The sequence below is a fragment of the Hemicordylus capensis genome, chromosome 4 (genome assembly GCF_027244095.1).
Source record: "Hemicordylus capensis ecotype Gifberg chromosome 4, rHemCap1.1.pri, whole genome shotgun sequence".
Classification (NCBI taxonomy): Eukaryota; Metazoa; Chordata; class Lepidosauria; order Squamata; family Cordylidae; genus Hemicordylus; species Hemicordylus capensis.
In genome coordinates this window covers 307061166-307087881 of record NC_069660.1, presented here as the reverse complement: position 1 = coordinate 307087881, position 26716 = coordinate 307061166, and the positions used below count along the sequence as shown (strand labels likewise).

The following is a 26716-nucleotide window of genomic DNA, read 5'->3' as shown; positions in this document are numbered from 1 at the left end:
TAAGCAGGGTCCACCCTGGTTGCATATGAATGGGAGACTTGATGTGTGAGCACTGTAAGATATTCCCCTCAGGGGATGAAGCCGCTCTGGGAAGAGCATCTAGGTTCCAAGTTCCCTCCCTGGCATCTCCAAGATAGGGCTGAGAGAGATTCCTGCCAACAACCTTGGAGAAGCCTCTGCCAGTCTGTGAAGACAATACTGAGCTAGATAGACCTATGGTCTGACTCAGTATATGGCAGCTTCCTATGTTCCTACTTTACAATCAGAATGTCCCAGATTTCAAACCCTAGCATCCTCAGGTAGGGTTGGGAAAGCCTCCTGCCTGAAACCCTGCAGAGCCACTGCCAATCAGGGTAGACAATACTGAGCTAGATGAGCCAACGGTCTGACTCAGTAGAAGGCAGCTTCCTATGTTTTTTCTGATCATTAGTACAAACCTATGGGGTGTAAAAACTGCTCAACTGCTTCACTGTTTGTTTGGTTTGTGGGGCTGTAAGAAAGAAGGCTCTGTGCTTTGATACCCTTGTTACAGCTTAAAGTTACTCACCAATTGTTTGAATAATAGCATTCTGGACGATTCTCTCATCATTTTCCTTGGTGCTTGTGGCAAAACTGGCGCTGCTCACTGAGCTACGCCGGTCACTCAGTTCAAAATCAACGCTAAAACGCAGATGCTTCAGTAAGGTGTTAAATACCTCCAGGACTGTTGGACCTGGGGAGAGAGACCACAAATCATGGCTGAAGTGTATGGGTAACAAACATCAGTCTGAAGCACTGGCTACAACCAGTCTTCCAAGGGTTAGGGTGGATGCACTGCAGGTTGAGTCATATGTTTGCTCAGTGGCATGGAAGCTGCTTTCTTGTGGTCAGGACCCACACTGGTCTGACAATCATCTGGATGGAGGAGCCATGTGGGTAGGAGGGAAATGGTGATGTGGGAAGGAGCCACATCAGAATTACCCTCCCACCCAGGAAGAATGGAATTGCATCATCTTCCCCATAGGACATGAGCCAGCTAGGGTGGTCAGTAACATCTGCGGGGACAAATGCTCAGTGTAATTCTTGACAAGGTCTATACCCCAAGAGATGGAAAATAGGTGATAGCATGGCAATACTTTCAGTTTTCAGTGTGTTTTCATACTTTTATTATCCTGACCGATGGGCCTTCAGTGGCCAGATTTGCAAAGTTGTTTTGAAAGCTTTAAAAGACACAGACACAACTGGAAAATGCTATACATGTCAGAGGAATGGAAATGAAAATTGGCAGGAATGTTTTCCAAAGCTTACTCCATGGAGAGAGTACAACCATTTGTCCATTGTTACCCTAACCCTCACCCTAATCCAGGCTTGCTCAATTCCCCCCACTCTTTTTGGACTACAACTCCCATAATCCCCAGCCACAGTGGCCAATAGCCAGGGACTATGGGAGTTGTAGGCCAACATCTGTAGGAGGGCCAAAGCTGAGCAGCCCGGCAATCCTTTTCTCTGTGCAAAAATGACTGCCTTCTTACCCTAATAGTTTGTGCGTAGTGATAAGGAAGGGAAGATAACACACGGAAAGCTGAAAGTGCAACAATGCTATCACCCATTTTCCATCTTTAGGTGGCTGGACACTGCCAAAAATCACTGTGAGCATTTGTCACCTCAGATGGTACCAATGGCCAAAATGTGTGAGCCTGGTTCATGGACTAATCTATGTGATTCTTCTGTCTGTGGGAATGTACCACGGTACCATAACCCCCAAGTTCCTGGCTTACAGCTTCATCTAGGCCCCAGTTCTGGAGCTAGCTTTCCTCCCCAAATGTTCAATTCTCATATGCATAAAGTCTATTTTTGGATGCCATTGTCAGATAAGGGAGGCATCTTATTTATTTCTGCAGTTTTCTAAAAAGCCACCCATCAATGTGTTTGAATCTCAGTTACGATTCATCCATCAATGTTTTATTTGAATGGATAACTTCCTATTTTACATTTGTTTTAGACCTCCAAAGCTAGAAGACAGTTTCTGATAAATAGGAGCAGGAAATGCAGTTCTCCTGCGAGTCTCTGAAGAGCAGACACTGTTCCTAGCTGTCTCCCTAATCTAGTTCTTGCCTTGTAATGAGCCATTCATCATCCAAGCCTGCTGTTACGGCTTCAAGAATTCCTAGACTTAAAAACTAAAACAGTTTGGACAATGTTGAGGATGTCAGCATTTTACTGCAACTTTAAATTGGACGTTTGAAAAGTCTTTCATTTTTTCTCCCTGAGGACATGTCCACCTTCCTACTCAGTGGCATCACATGTTAAGGATAATTGTTGTGAAAATGCAACTTTTGTGCTCAAAGCACTGACCGGTTGTTGCACCGATATTGTGCTGGTCTATTTCTGCACATGTATCAAGTTCAGCAGTATAGGCAAGGCAATTGGCTTGATTGGTCAACAATTCGCTATCTCCCACCCACCACCAACAAATCCAATAGTACTTTTGCATACTTATTGCTTGTTTGGGACACTTACTTGCAGTAGCAAATATATACTTTTCTTTTTAGGAAAATAAAGTCAACCACACTTAATGCATCCTTTAAAATATGCAAATAAATTCAGAATTTAATTTAATCAGTAACAATGTATTAACAGTGAGAGATATAAAATACTAGCAGGTGAGGTCAGTTGTTGACTGGGCAGTCATTTCGCACAGACTACACTTATCGGAAAGTTCCATAAATTAAATATATATGTGTCCGATTTTTTTAATTAAAGTGCTTTCAAAAGTAAAATAACTGTTTGAAATTTGTTGGATTTCAACTACAAACATTATTCATTTTACAGCATAATGTCCATATATGGTGGATTTGAATCACAGTAAATTTGAATCTGAGAAAGATCTGTATTATGTTGCTTTGTAATTATGGATTTGATCATGAAAAATCTGTTGAGAAAAGAATCTGAGAAAGATCTGTATTATGTTGCTTTGTAATTATGGATTTGATCATGAAAAATCTGTTGAGAACAGTAACAATTAAAATATGATTAATTCAGAATTTCCGCTAAAAAAAATTAGAATGTGTCCCAAAGCCTAGTGCATTCATCCACTTTAAGTGGCAGGAATGTTCATGAAAACTTTGGTATCTGTACGGGAAGTGCGATACACATAATTTCTTGTAAAAACTACAAAAATGTTAAAATTTCCCTGAGCGCATTCCTGTGTAAAAAGAAATGTATTTAGCTAAGTTCAGTAGCAGGATCGTATATGCATAGTATGGTATCTGCAGGTCATTGGGAGTCACCTTAAGTGGCACAGTGGGGAAATGCTTGACTAACAAGCAGAAGGTTGCTGGTTCGAATCCTCACTGGTATGTTTCCCAGACTATGATAATGTGGAAATGTTTCCCAGACTATGGGAAACCCTTATATCGGGCAGCAGCGATATAGGAAGATGCTGAAAGGAATAATCTCATACTACACGGGAGACGGCAATAGTAAACCCCTCCTGTATTCTACCAAAAGAAAACCGTAGGGCTCTGTGGATGTCAGGAGCCGAAATAGACTCCTAGGCACACTTTACCTTTCGGTCATTGGGAAGCATGACTTTATTTTATACAAACAAATTCTTCAAAATATTTAATAGATTCTCAAAAGATGATTTGCAGAACAACACCCAGCATACAGATTCAACACCCAACATACACATTCCTTACTGTACAAGCACAGGCGCCCTTAAGGTGCGTGGTGGGATTTTCATATTTCATCTTGCCCCAGAATCATTTTTTGACTCGCATAGATATGTCCCTGAGGGCTACATAACTCTCTGGGACACATTTCCATGGTAAAAGAACACTTCTGGGGAAAGAAAAAATAAATGATTGGTGAAAATCACACTGGGGAATTGGTGAAAATCACACTACTTGCACATGCAGTTGCATCAGGGATGTTGCCACTGCACGCGGGAGCATTGGTTTGCATGTTGGCCACTGTACTTAAATAGAGTAGAAGTCCTGGAAGTGCGCACGTGCCTCCATATATCCATCCACTGATCTTGAATTTTCCATGACTTTTTAATAGTTGACACTGGATCTTCGACATGCTCTTAATTTAACGAATTTGAATAGTTCCCATTTTTTCTAAGCCACTGTTTCTTAAGTCTTCAATGCTCCTTTTAATATTATGCAGATATTATTTCTACAGCTTTTAACACAGACAAAAGATGTTGCATGCTTTTAACATAATTAAAGGGGCATAATAGAGGACCTGGAATCAACTGCAACTGAAACATTTTATTAACAGAACCTTTGCCACCATCTAATTGCTCATTTACATTGGGATATTCACTGTATCCTTACTTTAAATAAGGAAGAAAGCTTATGAAAATTTCTTAGGGAGAGAACCCACTCAATAAAGCAGTTTGATTTTATGCCTGGAAAGAAAACACTACAGGTGAAATAGAAATTGTGCTCTCTATAATTTGTTAGCAGTTATTCATTGCGTGAGTGGGTGGGGGGGGTGTCCTAAATTTCAGAGTCTTTAATTTCACAACACTCACCGATGGAACCTTTTGCAGCAATGGCAACAGCTTGCAAAAGGGCCTGAATGATACCTGCTCGGACCCGTGGGAAGTCTCTTTTGCGGGCATCCAGGTGCCCCAGGATTTCCTGTATCACGTGATGTGAATACTGTGCCTATAAATTAAGACAACATCTATCAGTTCCCTTTGTAAATTAAATCTACAGATCCATGGAAAGCTGCATGATTTTCTATCCCATCTTCCCTTCTTCCTTTCAGCCTCCACTTCCAGAAAAATCCTTCAGAGTAGGTGCTGTATGCTTGAGGCATCCCGTCTTAGTTAAGATTTCACACCAGCTGCAGCTTCTGATTACTTCAAGAGCAGCCTGAGAACTGCTCTTATATACTATAATCATAGTATATAGATACTAGAGATGCATACTGTATCTTTTGTTAACCCATGTAAGAGCTGGGTTGAGACAGAACGACAAGCCAAGGGTCTAAAATAATTTACTACTAGTATTTAAGTGCCATATTGAACACGTGCTGGGTGGGGAGAACAGGACAGAGTACATGATCTCACTCCCCCCCCTTTACATCTTACATAGGAAGCTGCCTTATACGGAGTCAGACCACTGATCCATCCAGCTCAGCACCGTCTCCTCTGAAGCTCTCCAGGGTTTCAGGCAAAAGTCTTTCCCACGCCTACCTGGAGATGCTGCCAGAGATTGAACCAGGGACCTTCGGCATGCAAGCCTGCAGATGCTCTTCCACGGAGCTAAGGCCCTATCCCCTTCCTCAGTGTAATATGTGAAGAGCTCTGTCTAGTGTTGCTGTTAAGCATCAGTTTAAATCATAATTTCTTCCTTAAGCGAAGGCTGAATTCTCAGGAGGGGTGAGTGCACCCTCCCCCGCCAGCTTTGAACTTTCAGCTGGCGCTGCATTCGAACCGGTTCGGAGGCCTGCAAAAAGGACTCCGAACCGGTTCGTGCACATCCCTATTGGTTTCTATTTTCAATCACAGAATTGGAAAACAAAACCTACCTGAATGGAATACATGATGATTTTGAAACAGGAGACAGCAAATTCATTGGGGTCCCAAAGCCTGTGATGGTCCAAATGCCTAATAAAAATGACATAGCATGAAGGAAAGAGAAATATCCCTCAGTGTTCTTTCTTCATTATCCTTGAAACACAGGGAACCGAGAAACACTGTTACATTTTTCCCACTGGTAAGCAAAGCATGGCAGCAGTTGTGCTTATGGGTGTATAGAATACATCTAAAGTTTTAGTTTATAAGCAGTTTAATTTATAAGCCGTTTAGTTTACAGTGTGTAGTCAATAAGAAGTTTTGCTTATAGATGTACAGAATACATCTATATCTTATGACTCATTCTTAGCAGCCATTGTGTGCTACAGCAGCAATCCAGGATTGGTTCAAGTTACCCTCTTTGTCAAGAAAGGCATAAAGAACGGACATCTTGAGAAAAGCATTCCAGAAAATTTAGAACTCAGTCTCTTTCTGTGCAATCCCAAACATGAGACTCTGCAGAGGCCAAGGACGAAGATGTTTTTAAAAATAAAACAGATCTCCTACTCACGCAAAAACTGGTCGAACGGCATGGTTCATGTTGCCATAGGTTGCTCGGCCTAGCAATTCTCTGAAACAATTCTCAGCCAACATGGATGGGTTTTCCTCTTTTTCACCTCCAGAGGGGGACGAAGGCGGACAGATTCGACTGAAAGAAAACCATTTTATTTTATTTTATTTAAAATATCTCGATACCACCCAAAACTTGCGTCTCTGGGTGGTTTACAATTAAAATCATTTTAAACATCAAATCAATTAACAATTAAAATCATGTAAAACACTGAAAACATTTAAAACCCAATATTAAAAATATACATCTAATTAAAAGCCTGGGCAAATAAATGTGTCTTCAGTGCCTTTTCAAAAGTTGCCAGAGACGGGGAGGCTCTTATTTCAACAGGGAGCGCATTCCAAAGCCCAGGGTTGGCAAAGGAGAAGACCCGTTTTTGAGTACCCACTGAATGAGTTGGCGGCAACCGCAGACAAACCGCTCCAGACGATCTTAACAGGTGGTGCGGCTCCTCAAAGAACATCGAAGAAGATGTTCTCTTAAATACCCAGGGCCTAAGCTCTTTAGGGCTTTATAGGTAATTTCGTTAAAATTACCCAGGGCCTAAGCTCTTTAGGGCTTTATAGGTAATTTCGTTAAAATATAGCCCCAACCGCCTTGGGGCTATATTTTAACGAAAGGTGGTATAAAAATGCAAAAATAAATAAATAAAATAAATAATGACCAGCACTTTGTATTCTGCCCGGAAATGTTATCAGCAGCCAGTGTAGTTCCTTCAAATACAGGAGTAATATGATCTCTCCTAGATGACCCAGAGACCAACCTGGCTGCTGCATTCTGGACCAACTGCAGTTTCCGGACTATGTACAGAGGCATCCCTACATTTTGCCTCTGGTCACTTTGTCTGCTATTTGACGTCTCTGTGTGCATGCATACACGTATCTTATATCTATTCCGGAAAGAGCTGGAAATGTTACATTCCTTGTGGGTGTATAGCCAGAGTGCCTGTGGGTCACAGGGAGGTACTGGTAGACCCAGGGTAACCTCCAGATGCAATGATTTGAGAAAAATCTGAAGAAAGGCCCCTTCCCCCCAATCTGCCCCCATGTAATTCAATAGGGCAGAATGTCTGCGGACTCAGAGGGCACTTAACAGACAACTAGGTAGGGGAGCTAAACAGAATTCAGTGGCGAGGAGTGGGGAAGGAGGGCTTGAACAAACAGAGCAGGAAATTTCTCAGCGTGAAGAATGCTCCCTCAAGACAGACACAACCCCTATTTTTGAGGGTGGGGGAGTATTTGACATATTGGTTGCAGGACCATACTTGTATATAAATTAACCTTAAACACACACCCTATTCGGTGAAGATCTTGGCTATCTGGGCCCAGGAAAGCACACATTTTGTATGGTGTTTGCAGCCAAGCCAAAAACGTGTGGCTACCAGGATGCTGCCCCCTCCCATTGGTCCTGGGCTTGAGCTGCACAAGATCAAGGACTGTCCCCTGCTCTCCTCCCCAGCTCCAAGTCTGGTGCTGGAAATGGGAGGATATTCACTGCAGCTGCAGAAACCCAGCACCACTTCAGGGACTATCCTTGCCTTCTTCCTCTCCAGTGTTGAGCTACCAAGGTACTCAAAGCACCTCAGTAGCCTGGTGTCCTAACGGCAAGGTTCAGCCATCCTCTCCAGCCTGGAACTGGGGAAGGGGCTGGGGAATCTTCCCTTAACATGAGTTGCACTTCTGAATGCAGCACAATTGCAGAGGCAATCTCCACCCCCTCCCCAGCTTCAAACTGCAGGGGAAAGTTCGTCAGAAAGTGATGAACACTCATCATCGTGAGAATTGTAAACAGAACAGTGGACTATCGTCTGGGTTGAAATCCATGCATGCACACACCCAAGTTCTTTCACATGCACAACCAAAGTCTTCAGCATTTCCTTTTTGACTGGGTGGAAGGGAAAGATTTTCCAGGCTCCGACAAGTCATTTTACAGCTGCTTTTAATAACCTGCTTTCCCCCACCACCATCCAATCTAAATAAGCTAAACAGGATATCTATTTGGCGGGGTGGGGGAGGGAGGGAGAGAGCTTGCTGTGATGTGCTTCAGGAAAAGAAAATCAGACTGACTTTAAATATTTATTTTGCAATTATTCTGACCAGAGAACCCTATAGCTTGCCAAGCCTTGTGATTTTATAAACAAATAATAATGACAAGCCTCCAGTGCCAAGGAGAAAAACATCATAGCATGATGCATTTCCAATGACCAGAGAAAGCTTTTAGCATTCACAGCTATTATCCAAAATTACAGTATTAGATCCGTGAGCCTCCAAGTAAGGTCAGTTGATTAGGAACCACAGAGGTGCTCAATAATTCATACATTCCATTTTATGTAACAGCAGATGCAGCTTAACCACTGAGCCCTCATCCACAACCAAAGGGAAGCCAAAGGACACATATTAACTTTGTGTGAAATGCTGGTACCTGATCTAGACCAGAGGAGAGCTGGTCTTGTGGAAGCAAGCATGACTTGTCCCTTTAGCTAAGCAGGGTCTGCCCTGGTTGCATATGAATGGGAAACTAGAAGTGTGAGCACTGTCAGATATTCCCCTCAGGGGATGGAGCCGCTCTGGGAAGAGCAGAAGGTCCCAAGTTCCCTCCCTGGCTTTTCCAAGATAGGGCTGAGAGAGATTCCTGCCTGCAACCTTGGAGAAGCCACTGCCAGTCTGTGTAGACAATATTGAGCTAGATAGACCAAATGGTCTGACTCAGTACATGGCAGCTTCCTGTGTTCCTATCTAGGAATGTGCAGAAACTCCCAGTGAAACCATGACTTGGGGGAAAGAACAGTAAATCAGCTCATGCTTCCACACTGCATCATGTCTGGAACCATGTGTATGTTTCTCTTCATAACAGAGCATATTTTCCAAATGGAGAAGGCATCTGAAAAAATTCCCCAAGGTTCCCCCCATGGGAGAATTTGAAATTCCTCTGCAGATTTCAGCCTCTCGTTGGAGGAACCCTGAAATTCTCTTTTGAATTTCACTCTGGAGAAAATTCGACTTCAACCCTAGTTCCAACTATGTTCGTGCACAAAGGCTGCTTGTCTCACTGGTCCAGCAATGGGACCCACTGCAGAGTTGAATTCCTTCATAGCGGAGGTGTGCTGTGCAAGATGCGTGGCGAGTAGGGGTGTGCCCAAAGCACGGTTCGAAGCACGGTTTGAGCACTTTTTGGGAAATGGGACCGGGAACTTGGGTGGTCAGCATGGTGTTGCTGAGCATGCAAATGGCACCTGAGCATGTGCGGACACCATTTACCTGCTGGTGCCATGTGGGGGGCTATTGGGACGCACCCTGCCCCAGGAGGAAGCTGCATGGAGCAGTGGAGAGCAGATGGAATATTTATTTTATTTATTATTTATTTATTTAACGTATCTCTGTACTGCCCAAAACTTATGTCTTTGGGCAGTTTACAACCAGATAAAAACAAAAGTAAAACATTAGTTAAAAACAGAAACAAAAAATTAAAAAACACAAAAATTAATTTAAAAAATATATTCTAAAACATTAAACACAATCAAAGCTATATAAATTAAAAGCCTGGGTGAACAGATGCATCTTTAAGGACTGTTTAAAAGCTCTCAGAGATTGGGGAGGCTCTTATTTCACTAGGGAGCGCATTCCAAAGCCTTGGGGCAGCAACGGAGAAGGCCCATCCCGGAGTAGCCACCAGACGAGCGGGTGGCAAATACAGACAGAACTTTCCAGCTGATCTCAGTGGGCGGTGGGGTTAGGACCTACTCTTACTTAAAGTTCCTGGTCTCATTCCCCAAAAAGTGCTCGAACCATGGTTCGGGTACATTCCTAGTGGGGAGAAGAACTGATACACAGCAGGAAGTGGAGATGCCAGTAACACCTTGCATGGTATCCCTTGGAGATAGCATCCCTGCACAGCTGTTGCCCACACATAGGACGATGCTTGCTTGCTCCACAAAACTCTGCTTATGTCATGCTGGGCACTAACTTTCTAGGAGAAAAGTCATAGCTCAGTGACATAGGGCCGTGGTTTGCATCTGGAAGGCCTAGATTCAGTCCCTAGCATCTCCTGCCAGAGGCCGGCATTCTGATGGTGTGCTTGAGCATCAGTTAGTGAGATTCCTGCCTGAAACCTTGGAGAGCCGCTGACAGTCAGTGCAGACAGTACTGAGCTAGATGGACCTGTGGTCTGACTCAGTAAAAGGCAGCTTCCTATTTTTCTGTGTGTCAAACTTGCAAAATGTGCCAGCCTTATTCACTGAGGCTTTGTTCTGTCACCCACCTGAAGCTGTCAGACACCCAGATTCATTACTGAAAGTTTAATTGACAGCTCAGTGTATTCTGTTCAAAAGTGTTTTGGCAATTTTCCTATTTCATCTTTGTCAGGTAATAGAATAGAATGAAGTTCCAGTTACGCTGGAACATTCAGCAGCTACTAACACGGAGGACTGGCTCACACTTGGGTGCTTGTCATGTAACAGAGACCTCCAGTGGTATTTATTTAAATTTCTACCTCAGATTCCCACATTAACATGCACTCAGAGCAGATCACAAGCTCATAGGAACATTGGAAGCTGCCTTCTACCAAATCAGGCCATTGGTCCATTTAGCTCAGTATGGTCTACGCAGACTGGCAGCAGCTTCTCCAAGGTTGCAGGCAGGAATCTCTCCCAGCCCTATCTTGGAGATGCTGCCAGGGAGGGAACTCAGAACCTTCTGCACGCAAGCTGGAAGGTGCTCTTTCCACAGCGGCCCCATCCCCTAACGAGAATATCTTACAGTGCTCACACATGTAGTCTCCCATTCAAATGCAAACTGGGGCAGGCCCTGCTTAGCAAAGGGAACAATTCATGCCACCTAATGGCGCAGTGCGCCATTATCCTCAAAGGGGATAATCTAGGCTTACTGCCATAAGACCAGCACTTCTTCCTGCAAAGAGAAGAGAAGGGGACTGTGACCCTGATGCCACCTCCGCACCACGGTTGGTGTTTATGTGAAAGGGATTGTGCTAGCATCTAGCAAAGGGCTAGATTGTGAGCCCTTTGGGGACAGGGATCCATTTTATTTATCTTATTTATTTATTATTTCTCTATGTAAACCGCCCTGAGCCATTTTTGCAAGGGCGGTAAAGAAAGAAAGAAAATAAATAAATAAATAAATAAACAACCCACACTGACAAGAATCTGCTCTCGGTCCCTGAGAAACAGAGGAAGAAATTGCACGTTGAATCTGGTGTCATTTTATGTGCACACCCACAACATAAACTCACAATATTCACCTCCCCACCACACACCAGCGATATAATGCAACATGTTGTTGTGGGTCTGTACTTGTATTTTACATTTCTCAGTTCCCTGTCCTTTCTTGTTCTTCACCTGCCCTTGCAGGCTCCTTGCCCTACATTGCGGCTTGTCTGTCTCTGTATGCCTGCTTCCATGAACCCTGGACCCTAAGGGAGTTGGGTTGGGAGTCTCTAACCCAACCCAAAAGGATGGGCAATGCTCCAAGGATTTCTGGCACTGGTCACCTCATTATATTTAATACTAAGGCTACTTTATATTTAGGATGCTTATTTATGGACTAACACACATAATCAAACCAGGGCATGAGGAGCTCTTGAATTGCCACTTTTACAAAAAGAAGATATTTTATGCATATTCTACCAAATATTCCTTCAGAACACCCCCCCCCCCTTATCCATTCAATACGGGGTTGCTGAATCGGCCTTCTCCCACATATGACCATCTGTTTTGAACCATCTGTTTCTTCCACCCACGCTTGAAGGTGCCTCTCCCAGCTCTGCCTCCATATGCAAAGAATCACAATATCCAAAGGGAAGATGAGAAGAGAAACTTATTGCCTGCATTGCAGAAGGCCAACAGATCAACAATCCATAAATATTGTTTTCAGCTCTCTTTCATCTGTGCACCCAAGGAATAGTTTGCATGTTATTTTGGTAAGCACTAGTATTTTTGGCAGAATATTCTCATCTACTAAAGTAAGATCTAGTAACATAGGAAGCTGCCTTATACGGAGTCAAAACTTGGTCCATTTAGCTCAATACTGTCTACACCAGGGCTACACCAATACTGTCTACACTCTCCTGCAGATGTTGGCCTACAAATCCCATAATCCTTGGCTACTGGCCATTGTAGCTGGGGATTATGGGAGTTGTAGTCCAAAAACAGCTGGGGGGCCTAACTTGCAGGCCTGGTCTAAAAGTGACTAGCAATAGCTCCCCAAGGTTCTAAGCAGGAGTCTCTCCCAGCCCTACCTGGAAAAGGTGCCAGGGATTGAACCTGGGACCTTCTGCATGCAAAGCAGATGCTCTTCCACTGAACTACAGCCCCGCCCCCTAAGTGGAATATCTTACAGAAAACAGTGCTCCCATGCAGTCACCCATCCAAATGCGAACCAGGACAAACCCTGCTTAGCAAAGGGTACAATTCATGCTTGCTGCCACAGGACTGGCTCTCCACCCCAAAACTGTTGTGCTCAAACTTAATCCACATTTATTGTTAATAGGGTCATCACTCAAAAGAAACCTCAGTCAGCTGATTGTATGAGTTTTAACAGATTAAATCAGTATACATTTGCAAGCGCATTAAAAAAATGTGTTCTAAAAAAAGAGCATGTGTTTGTTTTGTTTTTCAGTGATGCATACACTGCCATGTCATATCAGGCACCATCTCATGAGAGATATTCCTGCCTGCGAAAGAGAAGAGGGATGTTTATTCCAATAAGGTATCTCCATAGTTTATGTTTTACTTATATTTTATGTAATTAATCTTTAAACAGCATGCTGCCTGAGTAATTAACCTTTTTAAGCAATCAAAATGTTTTAAGCAAGTAACCCAATCAATCAGTTAATCAAATAATCATCACAGTCCAGGTTGAATTATTCATTTAAAAATGTATATTCGTTGGCCAGCCTTGCAAAGGCTCTTAAGGCAGCCTATGATACAATTCAAAAATCAAAATCAATGTCAGCAAGAAAACAGCAACCAACCAAGAGAAAACCAAGAGTGCAACAAAATGAGTGATGGTCCAGTTCAAGCAAAAGCCTGCTTGAACTGTTTGGACAGTCTCTGAAAAGTAGTGAGTAGGTGAGACTGACAGGCCTCATTAAGTATGGAGTCTGATAACACCCACCTTAAGTGGTGCAGCGGGGAAATGCTTGACCAACAAGCAGAAGGTTGCCGGTTCAAATCCCCACTGGTACCTATATCGGGCAGCAGCTATATAGGAAGATGCTGAAAGGCATCATCTCATACTGAGCGAGAGGAAGTGGCAATGGTAAACCCCTCCTGCATTCTACCAAAGAAAACCACAGGGCTCTGTGGGCGCCAGGAGTCGAAATCAACTCAATGGCACACTTTACATTTTACCTAATAAGAAGGGGGGCATTCATGAAAAGGTCCTGACCCTTCTTGATGCTTTCTGACTAAAGAGAGCTGGGGCACCTAACAAAGGGCCTCCCTTGCAAGGAAGTCCACATTCCTTCAAGTGTTGGGGGTCTAGACTGTTATAGCTGCTAAGTCCGATTTGTGTTCTTGCTAAAACCATGGGAGCCACCCCTGCTAACTAAGCAAAGAGGCATCTTTCAAAGTAGTGATTCCCTTATCTTTAGCAGGAGAGCAACTGGCCCCATCCAACCCCAGCACAGCATCCCTCCAGTGGCTGTTGCTGGCATCTGCCTTATGTTCCTTTTTAGATTGTGAGCCCTTTGGGGGCAGGGGACCGTCTTCTTGATGTATTTATTTTTCTATGTAAACCGCTTTGAGAACTTTTGTTGACGGGTGGTATATAAATATTATAGTAGTCGTAGTAGTTAAATGAGAGCCAACCTGGAGTAGTGTGATTAGAGTGTTGGACTAGGGTCAGGAAGACTCGGGTTCAAATCCCCATTCAGCCACTGGGCAACTCTAGGCCAGTCACGCATCTCTCATCCTAACCTACCTCACAGGATTGTTGTGGGGAGAAACATACCCATGCCTATAGGCATGGCATATAAATGCTAAAATTAAATAAATAAAAATAAGTGAATCTTCATTAGGAAAAGCCTGAAAGAAGCCCATCACCCAAGAAAGCACTGAAAGGCAGATATCTGGCAAGCCTATTAAAAGGAGACACAAAGGATTGAAACTGGGACCCTGTGCTGACAGGCGTATGCGGTGACACTGATTTCAGATGAGACTTCTCGACGTTCTCTTTACAATCCTTTCTTAGAACTACCCAAATCAACGTTAAGCCACTGAGGCTCTGCTTTTCCTTTCCTTAGATCCTTTCAGGTTGATGGCAGTGAAATATCATAGCCCTGCTCTGGGCAGGCTGGTTCATACATCACTGGCTACATCTATACTTCCCATAAGCCTTGGAACTGAACTTTGGCTCATGAAAGCAACTGGAATAAGAAAATACATCTCTCTCCTCTCAGAGCACATACCGTACTGAGCAGTGTTGCCTCTAACAGGGATGCCCAGATGTTGTTGACTACAACTCCCAGAATCCCCAGCTGCAATGGCTTTTGCTTGGTGATTATGGGAGTTGTAGTCCACAACATCTGGGAATCCCTGTTAGAGGGGACACTGGTACGGAGGCCTGTTTTTGGCGGGAGTGTGATTTAACGAGTGTGCATATATACCTGTCAGCATCTTCGACCCTGTGCATATTAAAGAGCAAGGAGGGAACAATCTTATCCATGTGCTGGGGCTCCCATATGGTGGCCTGGAGTTCGTCATTAACTGTCTTGCGGACCACTCCCTGAATGCCCCGAATGCCAGCAAGTCGGATCCTAGAGGAAGACGGAAAGACACGGGTGAAGAAAATGGCAACATGTCAAGGCCCTACTCAAGTTTTTCTGCTGTGCAGATGCAGTGTGGTGCTCGAGACAGGATGCGGCCCACACAAAGCATTTACGTGGCTTTTAGGGAAACAAGCATCTAGTTGTCACTTTTGAAACTTGCGAGCAATGCACTTGGAAGACGTTGAACAGATACACACCAAGGCCCCAAGACATGGGATTTAAAAGAGTGATGCACACTTGAAATCGATGGCATTTAAATCGGATTCACATTGGTTGGATCCAGCTCTGTGCGTGCAGCGGTGGTCTGCATGGAAATACTTGCCCCTTTCAAACAGATGGTTTGCACTGTTGCCTTGACAGGAAACAATGAACTCCTTTTAGAAGGAAAGTGCTTGGAATGACATTTTAGAAACTCTCTTAGTTAAACTGGAATTCAGGAAGAGACCACACAGAACAGAGTTTGGGGCTGGGGTACTTGAAAGACCGCTTGAGTCCATATGAATCTGCCTGGGCCTTAAGACAGTCTTTGCAAGCCTCGCTCTCTGGTCTACCATTGCCTCAAACTCAAGTGGCGGTAACTAGAGACGGGGCCTTTTCTGTGGTGGCACCATGGCTTTGGGATACCCACTCTGGGGAAATCCATCAGGCTGCACCCCTAGAATTGCTCGAAAGAAATCTGAAGACACCCCTCTTTTGAGAAGCGTTGGCTTTTAGCTGGCTTCTTCTGGTTGGCTTTTAGCATGAATGCTTTGACTGCTGTTTTTAGATATTCTGACTGCTATGGTGTTTTGATGTGATGTTTTGCTTTTATGTTTGTATTTTCTTGTAAACCACCTTGTGAAGCATTATATTTGTAGGGTGTGATATACATGTATTAAACCAACCAATCAATGGTACAAGGAGAATCTACTCTTTCTTCTAAGTAGGGCCAGTTCTTTCATGAGGTGAGGGGAGGCAGTTGCCTCAGACGGCAGATCACTGGGATACCAGCACGGTGGCAAGATTCACCCTGACCCCACCCCCCACCCCGCCCACTGACATCAGAACAGCTCTCTGAGACCAATCTGATGCTTGAAAGCTTTGGAAGGAGTGCCTCCCCATACTCCTTGTGAAGCTAGCATAAAGGACAAGGAGAGAAGAAGGGGATGCTGGCAACCTTCTTTTTTCTTTGCCCCCCTGTGCCACTTTCATAGATTGCAAGGTTTGGGCTGCATTCAGACATAACACAGAACTGAGGGTCTAATGGACCTGCGGTTCTGCTCCCCCGCCCCCAGATTCAGATGCAAGACACGGACATAAGTTTCTGTCCAAATTTGGATATAAGCTTGGCCTCCTCTCTACAGTCTGCAAGACTGAAGAAGAGGGGGAACTGGCCACTGGGCTTCCGCCTTTGATTGATGGACAGCCATGGCAGCCAATCAGGATGGAGAGAGGGAGGAGCTTCCTTCCCTCAACTCCAGTCCCAGGAAAGGCTGCCTCCATTACTGAATTCAGACGTAATGGAGGCAGCCACAAACCAGAGGCCTGAGCAGAGAACCTCACACCAAGGGTTCAAATTGGAGTTTGGAGAGTAAACCCTTGGGTTGAGTATAGGTCTGGACTATGGTTTCCCACATTTGGACGTTCAAGTTTGGGTACCTCTAGCTGCTCTGCCTCTTGTTCCCCGTTATGTCCGAATCCAGCCTTGGTTTTAAAAGGGAACTGGCCCCCACCAAGGGCGTGGGCATCAAGGCAGCATTTGGCACCTTGCCTCAGGCGCTGCAATTCCTTAGGCCACCTGCTTTTAAAGGAAGTAGTCCAAAACACTGAAACACTGAAGTGAGGCACGCTGTTCAGAAGAGCATGAACTCTGGGAGATTCACATTTGCGGCTATGGAGCTGATACATGCTTCCCCTCAATAAATTAAAAACTCTTGTGGTAAATGACAGGCTTATTCATTGCCTTATTCAGAACTAAGAGATGTTGAAAAGGGAGCAAAAATCTACCACATACTGGCAGGTGAGAAGATTTAGTGTAACTGGACCTATGGAGGGAGAAAAAATGATCAGTCAGCGAGGACCTTTAATGTCACTTTAGATCTTAAAGGACAGGGGAACATATGGTCATTGGACCTCACTGCTTAGTTAACATTCTCTAAGTTAAACCTTCTTGTCAGCTGCAGTACAGCTCAATCAAGGAAAAAAATGATTTGTAATGATTTTTCCAAGCCTTATTTTATAAATGCCACATTATCCACATAAACCCAAATGAGGGCTATCATTCTGAGTCAGCTTTGCAGGCTATGCACTGGGGATATTTACAGAAAACCAAAGATAAATACAATAATTTGTTCACGTCCCAGAAGTTGTGTTGTGATTTAAGTCCTGAAGCATACCTTTTCCCATTTAAAACAGGTTAGATCCAGTGGCCATTTTATTCTACTGGCTTCAACAGGGTCTGTTTTTAATCTTTTTTACAACCAAACTTTTGGTCTGCAGCACAAGGTGGAAACTGGAGAACACAAAAAGCATCACGCCAGACTGGAACAAAGGTCCAGCCAGCCAAGCATTCAGTTTCCCACAGTGGCCAATCAGAAGCCGCTGGGAAGTCCAGGATTGGGATATGTAAGCAAACAGCCCTCTCCCACGCCTCCCAGAGAGGATTAGGTATAAGAGTATTCTTGCACTCCAGTGTGGAGTTAGAACTCAAAATTTGGAATTGCCTTCCAGCAACTGTGTAAACTGGATGAGTACTCTAATCTCATACTGCAGACATGTCGGGGGGCGGGGGGGAGAGCTTAGAGGAAGAGGTGAGACAGTGTGGTCCCTTCCACTGGAACCAATTGCCACGTGGCACTGTATAGGAACATGGGAAACTGCCTTCTGTTGAGTCAGACTACTGGTCCATCTAGCTCAGGACCCAGACTGGCAGCAGCTTCTCCAAGGTTGCAGGCAGGAGTCTCTCCCAGTCCTATCCGGAGATGCCAGGGAGGGAACCTGGAACCTTCTGCATGTAAGCAGGCTGATGCTCTTTCCCAGAGCGGCCCCATCCCCTAAAGGGAATATCTTACACTGCTCACACATGTAGTCTCCCATTCAGATGCAAACCAGGGCAGGCCCTGCTTAGCAAAGGGAACAATTCATGCCACCTAATGGCGCAGTGGGGAAGTAACTTGCCTAGGGAGCAAGAAGTTGATGGTTCAAATCCCCGCTGGTGTGTTTCCCAGACTATGGGAAACACCTATATCGGGCAGCAGCAATATAGGAAGATACTGAAAGGCATCAGCTCAGACTGCATGGGAGGTGGCAATGGTAAACCCCTCTTGTATTCTACCAAAGAAAACCACAGGGCTCTGTGGGCACCAGGAGTTGGCACCGACTCGACGGCACAACTTTACTTATAAAGTAAAGAGCCAGCGTGGTGTAGTGGTTAGAGTGCTGGACTAGGACCAGGGAGACCCGAGTTCAAATCCCCATTCAGCCATGAAACTAGCTGGGTGACTCTGGGCCAGTCACTTTTCTCTCAGCCTAACCTACTTCACAGGGTTGTTGTGAGGAGAAACTCAAGTATGTAGTACACCGCTCTAGGCTCCCTGGAGGAAGAACGTGATATAAATGTTAAATAAATAAATAAATAAATAAATAAATAAATAAGACCAGCACTGCATTGTACCTGATTATTATAACTCCCCAACATGATGCCAGAACAGGTATCCACGTCTGCTTTTTAACCCTCTTCCTTTCCCATTCCTTTTTTATTTGCATTGTCTCTGTCAGACTGTGACCCATTCTTTTAAACCACAAGCTGCCTAGAGTGCTTTTGGGGGGAAATGTGTACAGAATGGTGCAGCTCGCTTGAGGCCAGATGAGTGGTGAAAACTGAAGGGCTTCCAAGGCCCACAGTTTACAGTTTTGAGGCTTAGAGCAAATGTAATGCTGGCAGGGATTAAGGGTTGTGCTGAGGTATTCACGCACGCCCTGTTCATTTCTTCGACCACGAGAATTCCTACTCCTTCCCCCCCCACACACACCACCTGTGTACATTGCTACAGCTGATCCAATGGTTAAAATTAACTTGGAAAGGCTCTGAAACACTCTATGGGAAGGCTAATTAAAAACTGGGTTGCGCAATAGCACTGGGGAGTTCCCTCCATCCATGTCAACCAAGGTTAACAATCGCCAGATGCTAGGATGAACCTGGTTAAAAGCAGGGGAATATGCTCCAGGGGCATAGGGAGAATGCAGCAAGCGCGGAGAGCTACCCTGTGCTGCTGGGGTCTGGGGGCCACCAAGGCACCTCCCACCCCTCCTCCAGGGCATCCCCTTGCCTGCTCCCACACCCAAGGGATGGGGCAATAGCTCAATTGCAGAGCATCTGCTTGGCATGCAGAAAGCCCCGGTTCAATCCCCAGGATCTCCAGACAGGGCTGGGAAAGAGCCCTGCCTGAAACCCTGGAAAGCTTCTGCCAGCTAGTACAGACAGTACTAAGCTAGGTGGACCAAGGGTCAGTATATGGCACCTATCTCCATCCTATGCACTAGAATGTTCTTGTGCATCACCAGAGTTACTGAATAGCCTAAATGCCTACAGAAGCTCTCAGAAAAATAGCCCTTAAACATTTTCTGAGCACAATGGATACATCTTTTCACTAGAGGGCACTAAAGACCAGAGCATATGCTATTAGAGTGATAGCTTCATAAGGCAAACACACAGTCACACAGATTTCTCATTTTGCCGCCTAACAATTATGCACAGCCACTTAATATTATATCGATTCATCTGTGTGATGCCATTACTGCAGTTTATGCACTCGTAATCCCACCTCGCCAATCAATCAGTCATGAAATGCATAGACGGGAAGTAATCCATTCAAATAAGTCCATGCATGACCTCCTCCTGATTAAGGTTTCCCTTTATATGTTCACTAGGATCTTTAGATTAAAAGATGCAGCAATTACGTGCGTGCATATTGCATGTGTCTTTGGGGTGTGTGAGAACTTAAGGGGATTTTGGGATATCAACGGCTTGCTTTATTTCATTTGAGACTTTTGTTTGCAGGCAGAGTGGTGGCTTGAGGTATTTTATAAGCTGTCTGCATTGTTAAATAATGCCTGCTTTCTGAAGCTACTTCGAAATTCAAGCTTCGGAGATATTTTTTAAAAGATACACCAACATCTGACCTATAGCAGTTTATTTTAGGAAAGAGAGATTGCCGTGTGGATGGATGTTCATGAGGAGAAAGAGCGTTTCAGACAAGAAGACTGACAAGAGAGACAATTTGCTCAGAAGCTAACTGAGCGGGGAGACACAGGCCCGTGCAGCTGACGGGGGAGGCCAAGCACACTCAAGCTTGTCTGAATTCTCTAGAAGATTCCGTGCTGCGGCCCAAAGCGTTCCCAGTGCAACCCACGCACATCGCTCCTGCTGAAGGCAATAACTTATCAAAGAACATGCTTATTGATTATATTCTTTTAAGAATCAAACTACTCATGTCAAACAGTTAGCAGGAAGACACTTTATCAACAGCTTGATACAAACCGTCCTGTCTCGGATAGAAAACCGGGTTATAAATACTTTAAAGAAATAAAAACGGGGCGGATGAGATAGACGGCAGCAGACGTGACTTCTTAATCTTGGGGGTGGCATTCGGGCTCAGTGTTAACAGGAATGGATCAGGCATGGATGTATAGGGGAGGCATCAGGAAGGTGGGGCTAGCCTCATAATGAAGTGATCGCCTCAGGTGGCCTCAGGTGACAGGCCGTCGGGGCTGGGGGATGTCCCCACTGCCTCTGTTTGTATCCCCTGCCATTTCCTCCTTCTTCTACCCAGCTGAGCGGGCCCATGCAAAGAGTTTCTTCATCTCCCCCCTAGTCTCCAACTCTCTAACCCACCAGTCTTCTTTGTTCTCCTACACACTTCAGGCCCACTTACAACACTCGTGTGAGTGTACCGTGTACACAGGTACAGAGGGACCTGTAGTCAGGTACAGCCATTCACATATAACATGTTAACGTTCAACACAGCTACAGGAATACGCTTCCTATCTATAGCATGCATTTGAGGGGCCTGTACCCGGTTTCACTTTTAACATGAATGCAGGTACTGTCATTCACACAAACAGATGTAGTACGAGTGTACATACATCTGTACACTCGTACAGCATAATGTCTGAATCAGGCTTTCCTCTTCTTCTCCTCCTCCAATACAATGCAGCAAGGAGGGGAGCAGAGCAGATTTTTGTGTGGTGTCATCCAGCCAGGCAGAGGAGGGCAGGTAAGATAGTGGAGGGGGTGACATTTGGTGCCCCATGTCAGGTGTCCAAAGGTTATGAAGGTTATGGGCTTGTTAAGCATACAGCTGGCTAGTTTATTTTGACTGATTTATACTATGTGCTTAAACCAATTCTGCTATATTATCTAGAGTGTGAGTGTGCGTGTGTGTGTTTGCTCAGAATTATACAATTTAGTAAGAAAATTACAGATGAAATCAGGTTTGCAAACAGCCACTTGTCTGCTTAGCCTGTGGTGAGTAATTACCTTCAATTGGCCAACATGGGCTCCTGCCTTTTTAAGGGCAAAACTCGATGTTTTCCTAAGCATATGTCCGTTGCTGAGGAAAACGAGCTTGATATCTGTTCCTTCTCTTCCTCTGTAATGCTTAGCACAGCTTCTCATGTCATGACATCACAGCAACCTCCCCTCCCACCCCATGTGCAGTCAAGACTGTGGAATGGGAATGAGGGATGGTACAGCATTACAAAGGGACCCCTCCTTCCATCTCTCCAGGTGCACCTCTTAAAACCAACTTCTGAACTAAGCAGTAGAGATTCTCTTCATTGTTTAGCTGGCTAGCTTTAAGAGGTACACCCTGTAACATAAGGGAAGGGGAAGGGAAGACAATTCTCCACAGCGGTCCCTCAGGGTCAGAAGGCCTTTGTTCCTCTGCCCGAGTTTCCCAGGAAGCAAGGTAATCCTTTAAAACCCCCATTCAGCCCCAATTTAATGTAATGGACCCATGGAGTCCCATCACATTAAAAAAAGGAGTGAGGGAACTAGCAATTAATCCCTACTCCCATTTTGATCTGAGTCAGAAAAGAATTCATGGGCTTCTAAAATTTGCCCCACCTTGGAGATCGCTGTAATAAGGCAATGAAAATAGTTTCAAAGTCTGGCTTGGAAGAATTTTCTACCTTCTTATTGGCAAGGGGGCTGGAACTTCAGAAGGGATCAAGCAAAACGGTTAGAGTTCGCCTGACTGACTCTAGGCTTGGAAGCAAATCTAAGCAACCTATTACTTACTCGGTTTGTATTTCAGGATCCTCATGGTAAGAATGGCACATGGCACTGAATCGAGAAACAAAGAAGTCGTATCTCCTGTGGTACGAAGGTGTATCTTCCTCAATGTTTGCAAATTTAACAAACTGGAGAAATGAAACACACACAGACACAAACAAGGTTAATGTACTGTCTACCCCAATGCTTTAAGGGGATAATAACAGTATTGTCACAGAGAGCCACAAATGCTTAGGTTAAACTAAATATTTTCTTATTGTCTGCACATTTATATCTGACCCAATCACACCTTCCCATGGCCCCTATGGAGTCACGGGGCCTGGGGTAAACTATTGGTAGAACTTGGCTTTGCCCCTAATGCACAGCCTAAAGCAGGCAAGTTCCTATAAAGGTACAACCGAGTCTGCCGCTGAGGGTCTTTCAGCTGGATAAACAATGCTCCTTTGAGTCCAGTCTGCAACATCTTCAAAACCCAAAGAAGCGTAACTCCTCAACTTGAAGACAGGCAACCTTCCTCTGGAAAGAAACTTCACTTTTACTGGGGAAAACAAGTTGTGTTAGCTGTTCTATGAAATGCATTTCAAAAGCCGAGAGCTGACAGGTTTTGAGGGCATAAAATAAAGAAATGGAACCTTCCCCTGCCCGCCACCTGCACTCCAAAATATTGTAACTCATACAATTATTTATTTAAAAGGTTTACATCCAACCTTTCAAACAGATTGGCCCTTCAAGGGGGTCTGCAGGGCTGCTCAAGACAGTCGTATGATAAAAAAACAAACCCAGAAACTCTAAAACAAAAAAGCAAACAGAAGAAACTGCAGCCCTTACCATGGAGAAATATCATCAAAAGTAAATGCTGTCAAAAGGCTGAGAAAATAGAAACCTTTTTGGCTGTGTTCTTGAAAAACAATAGTGACAGGACTTGATTAATGTTCTTGGGGAGAGTGGCCCATAAGCTGTGTGCCACCACTGAGGACAATCTGATAGCCACTCACCTTCCCTCAGATGATGGGGGCATCCGAAGCAGAACTTCTGCTGAAGATCTTAAAGAACAAGCAGGTACATATGGAAATGGGAGGTCTTTGGCATTCTCTGGCCCCAGATTATTTGGGGTTTTATAGGTTAAACAAAAGTTGGAATTATCATTGCTGCAGTGATGGATGGGCTTCTCTATTTTGCATTGAACTAGCTCACAAATAAGCAATTTCCCCCCCTTGAAATGGGAAATAGCTCTGCTTATTTCTGAGCTAATCCACATTCAACTTCCTAAGGAGAACTTAGTGGGTCTTCTCCTGGCTGCAGGAAGCTGACAAAGTCAGAAAGAATGAGGCAAGCTTGCAAGCAACCATGATCTTGGGCTTCTAGAAGCTGTCCACAGCAGCCTTGGAGAGCCACCATCCTAGGCTGGAGGGACATAGAGGCCCTTTGTGGCCAGAAACATGCTGCCAAGTCTCTTAGAGGTCCCTATGCTCTGGGGAACAGCCATCCCAAATGCCTCTGTATGCACCCTTTACATTTAAACATGACTTAGAGATAGGGGAGAGTGTTCTCAGTTGATCTTCAAAGTGGTGACTGAACAGAGGAGATAGAAGGTAATCTTTATATTGAGTATAGGATACAGTACCTGTGTGCAAAGAAGCTCTTTCTAGCTCTACCATGTATTTTAAGTTTGCTTTGTGCTATTCATAGTCCTCCTCAAATGAAACGATAATGAAATTCCCTCTATTTGTATAATTCTTTTCCATAGCAACATGAGATATTCTAAAGCTATGAAAACTTGGGGATAGGAGCAATTCAAGAATAATTGTTCTGGCATATCAAAATGATTTAAAATCCTATCTTTTCAAGCTGATCTAGTTTCAAATTGGCTGCACTCCTCTTTTTAATGGCTTTTGACTACTACAGAAGATACGTTCACTGGAAAGAGGAGTAGAACTTTTTTTATATTTTTGAGAACACAGAGAATGACAAAATCTGTGTGGAGATAATTGTCTTCCTGATAAATGTCTTTCAACATCAAGCAACTTGGGGGTTTGATCTGCTCATCACCTGGTGAAGCTCGTTAAGAAGAGGCAAACAGGTAAGCCCTATTCAGACATTTTGTTGTCCACATGTCTGTCCACATGTATCTGTATTCACATGAATGACTGCTCATGGCTCCATTTTAAAAGTCTATCTGGGTACAGGGTCTGCAAATGCATGGTATAGATACAAAGTGTACTACAAGAGCTGAATATAACTTGTGAATAACTGTACATGCATACAAATCTGTACATGCTTACACTATATACTGGCAGTAAGAGTGTTGTTGAACACAAGGTGTGAATAAGACTTAAGAAGTCCTAAATTCTTCCCTGGCTTGGATTAAAATCCAAGAAGGAGAATTATTCCTGGCCTGCTTACTCTCATGGACTGCAGGGAGCTTACATAAGCACAGCCCTGCTGGGTCAGGCCCAAGGCCCATCCAGTCCAGCATTCTGTTTCACACAGTGGCCCACCAGATGCCTCTGAGAAGCCCACAGGCAAGAGGTGAGGGCAAGCCCCCCCTCCTGCTATTACTCCCCTAGAACTGGTATTTAGAGGCATCTTGCCTCTGAGGCTGGAGGTGGCCTATAGCCACTGGACTAGCAGTCATTGATAGACCTGTCCTCCATGAATTTGTCTAAGCCCCTTTTAAAGCCATTCAAGCTAGGGCCATCACAACATCCCATGGCAGAGAATCCCATAGATTACACGCTGCATGGAGAAAGTGGATAGAGATAAATTCTTCTCCCTCTCCTATAACACTAGAACCAGGGGTCATCCCATGAAATTGATTGCCAGGAGATCTAGGACCAGCAAATGGAAGTACTTTTTCACACAATGCATAATCCACTTGTGGAATTCTCTGCCACAAGATGTGGTGGCCACCAACAACCTGGATGGCTTGAAGAGGGGTTTGGATAACTTCATGGAGGAGAGGTCTATCATCGGCTACTAGTTGGAGGGATAAAGGCCACCTCTAGCCTCAAAGGCAGGATGCCTCTGAGTACCAGTTGTGGGGGAGTAACAGCAGGAGAGAGGGCATGCCCTCAACTCCTGCCTGTAGCTTCCAGCGGCATGTGGTGGGCCACTGTGCAAAACAGGATGCTGGACTAGATGGGCCTTTGGCCTGATCCAGCAGGGCTGTTCTTATGATCTTTTGTTGGTCCTAAAATTCCCGGCCTTTAGTTTCATGGGATGACCCCTGCTTCTAGTATTGTGAGAGAGGGAGAAACAATTCTTTTAAGCTAGAGCTCATGCACTGCTTCCACACTAGCTACTAGGCTGAACTTTGGTACACTCATAGCCCAAGACTCCTTGGACAAATCTCTCCCTAGAAACAGGGGACAAGATGTTTATTTCCAAATGGCAGAGGTAATTTCAGGACACTCAGAAAGCTAACACCTGGTGTACATATCCATCCACCACAAGAAAAGTCTGAACGTGGGTGCAGGTGTTTGTGTTTAAATTGCACTCACCTCTTAACAGAGGCCAGCACTCTTGGTGTCAATTGAATGACTGACATGCACTGTGCACTGAAGTCGTGAAGGTACTTCTACACAACACTGAAAGCTGAAATGTATTGCTCAGATAGCCCAATATTTGCTTTGATTACTAGAAAAATCTGAAAACGTATCTCTCTTCTTTAAAACAGGGGAATCTGCTACTTTGCAGAGGGGTCCCCCGGAAGAGAATTCAAACACATACTCCCCACTTGTGGTCTAAAGGGGCATAATGGCACCCTATGATTTGACCAGGCTCAAACTATCATACTTCAGACACATTATGCGAAGAATCTATCTATGTGGTCACTAAGAGTGAACACTGACTTGACGGCACTTAATCAATCAGTCAATGATTTGCTTGACTGTCTAGCTCGGCTCTTTGAGAGAAATGCATTGATGTGTGATGGGCGTTAATTCCAAATATAGTGTCTAGAATCAAGGTGTCATAATCTTACCTTTGTTAGGATTGAACTGAAAATTTTCATCAAAAATCTTATATTTATTTATTTTTACATTTATATCCCACTCTTCCTCCGAGGAGCTCAGAGGTGCATGGCTGTTTTTATCCTCACAATAACCCCGTGAGGTAGGTTAGGCTGAGAGATATATGGCTGGCCCAGAGTCACCCAGTGAGTTTCATGGTTGAATAGGGATTTGAACTTGGGTCTTGCTGGTCCTAGTCCAACACTCTAATCACTATGCTATGCTGGTTGGAAACTTGGGAAAGGTCAGAGGATAAATTGAGGGCCAAAACTGGACTCCTTAACCTTATTTCACTATCACTATCTCTTTCACCATGACAACTATGATTCCCCTTTCTGATGGCCACCAGCCACAATTTTCTCCCTCACAATCCTTTCTCTGAAAGAAGCTATATCATCATGCAACGTCGTTCCAATGGGGAAATCTAGTGAGTGGGGAAAGGCAGCCATCATTTGCAGACATCATTTTAATTATTTGCTTATTTGTTTAAAATATGTATATACTGTACT

The 26716-nt window shown here is 44.3% G+C and overlaps 1 protein-coding gene across 4 annotated transcripts in view; it reads right to left on the bottom strand.

The window, feature by feature from the left end:
* The window catches only part of EFR3A (EFR3 homolog A), a 101272-nt gene that overhangs the window by 30862 nt on the left and 43694 nt on the right, over positions 1-26716 (bottom strand). For all 4 annotated transcript variants that reach the window (XM_053246965.1, XM_053246966.1, XM_053246967.1 and 1 more), the window contains 6 exons: positions 22204-22325; positions 14763-14912; positions 6084-6221; positions 5527-5605; positions 4523-4658; positions 548-712 (listed from right to left, as the gene is read on the bottom strand). In XM_053246965.1, coding sequence (XP_053102940.1) covers positions 548-712; positions 4523-4658; positions 5527-5605; positions 6084-6221; positions 14763-14912; positions 22204-22325 — 790 coding nt within the window. The remainder of the gene's footprint in view (positions 1-547; positions 713-4522; positions 4659-5526; positions 5606-6083; positions 6222-14762; positions 14913-22203; positions 22326-26716) is intronic.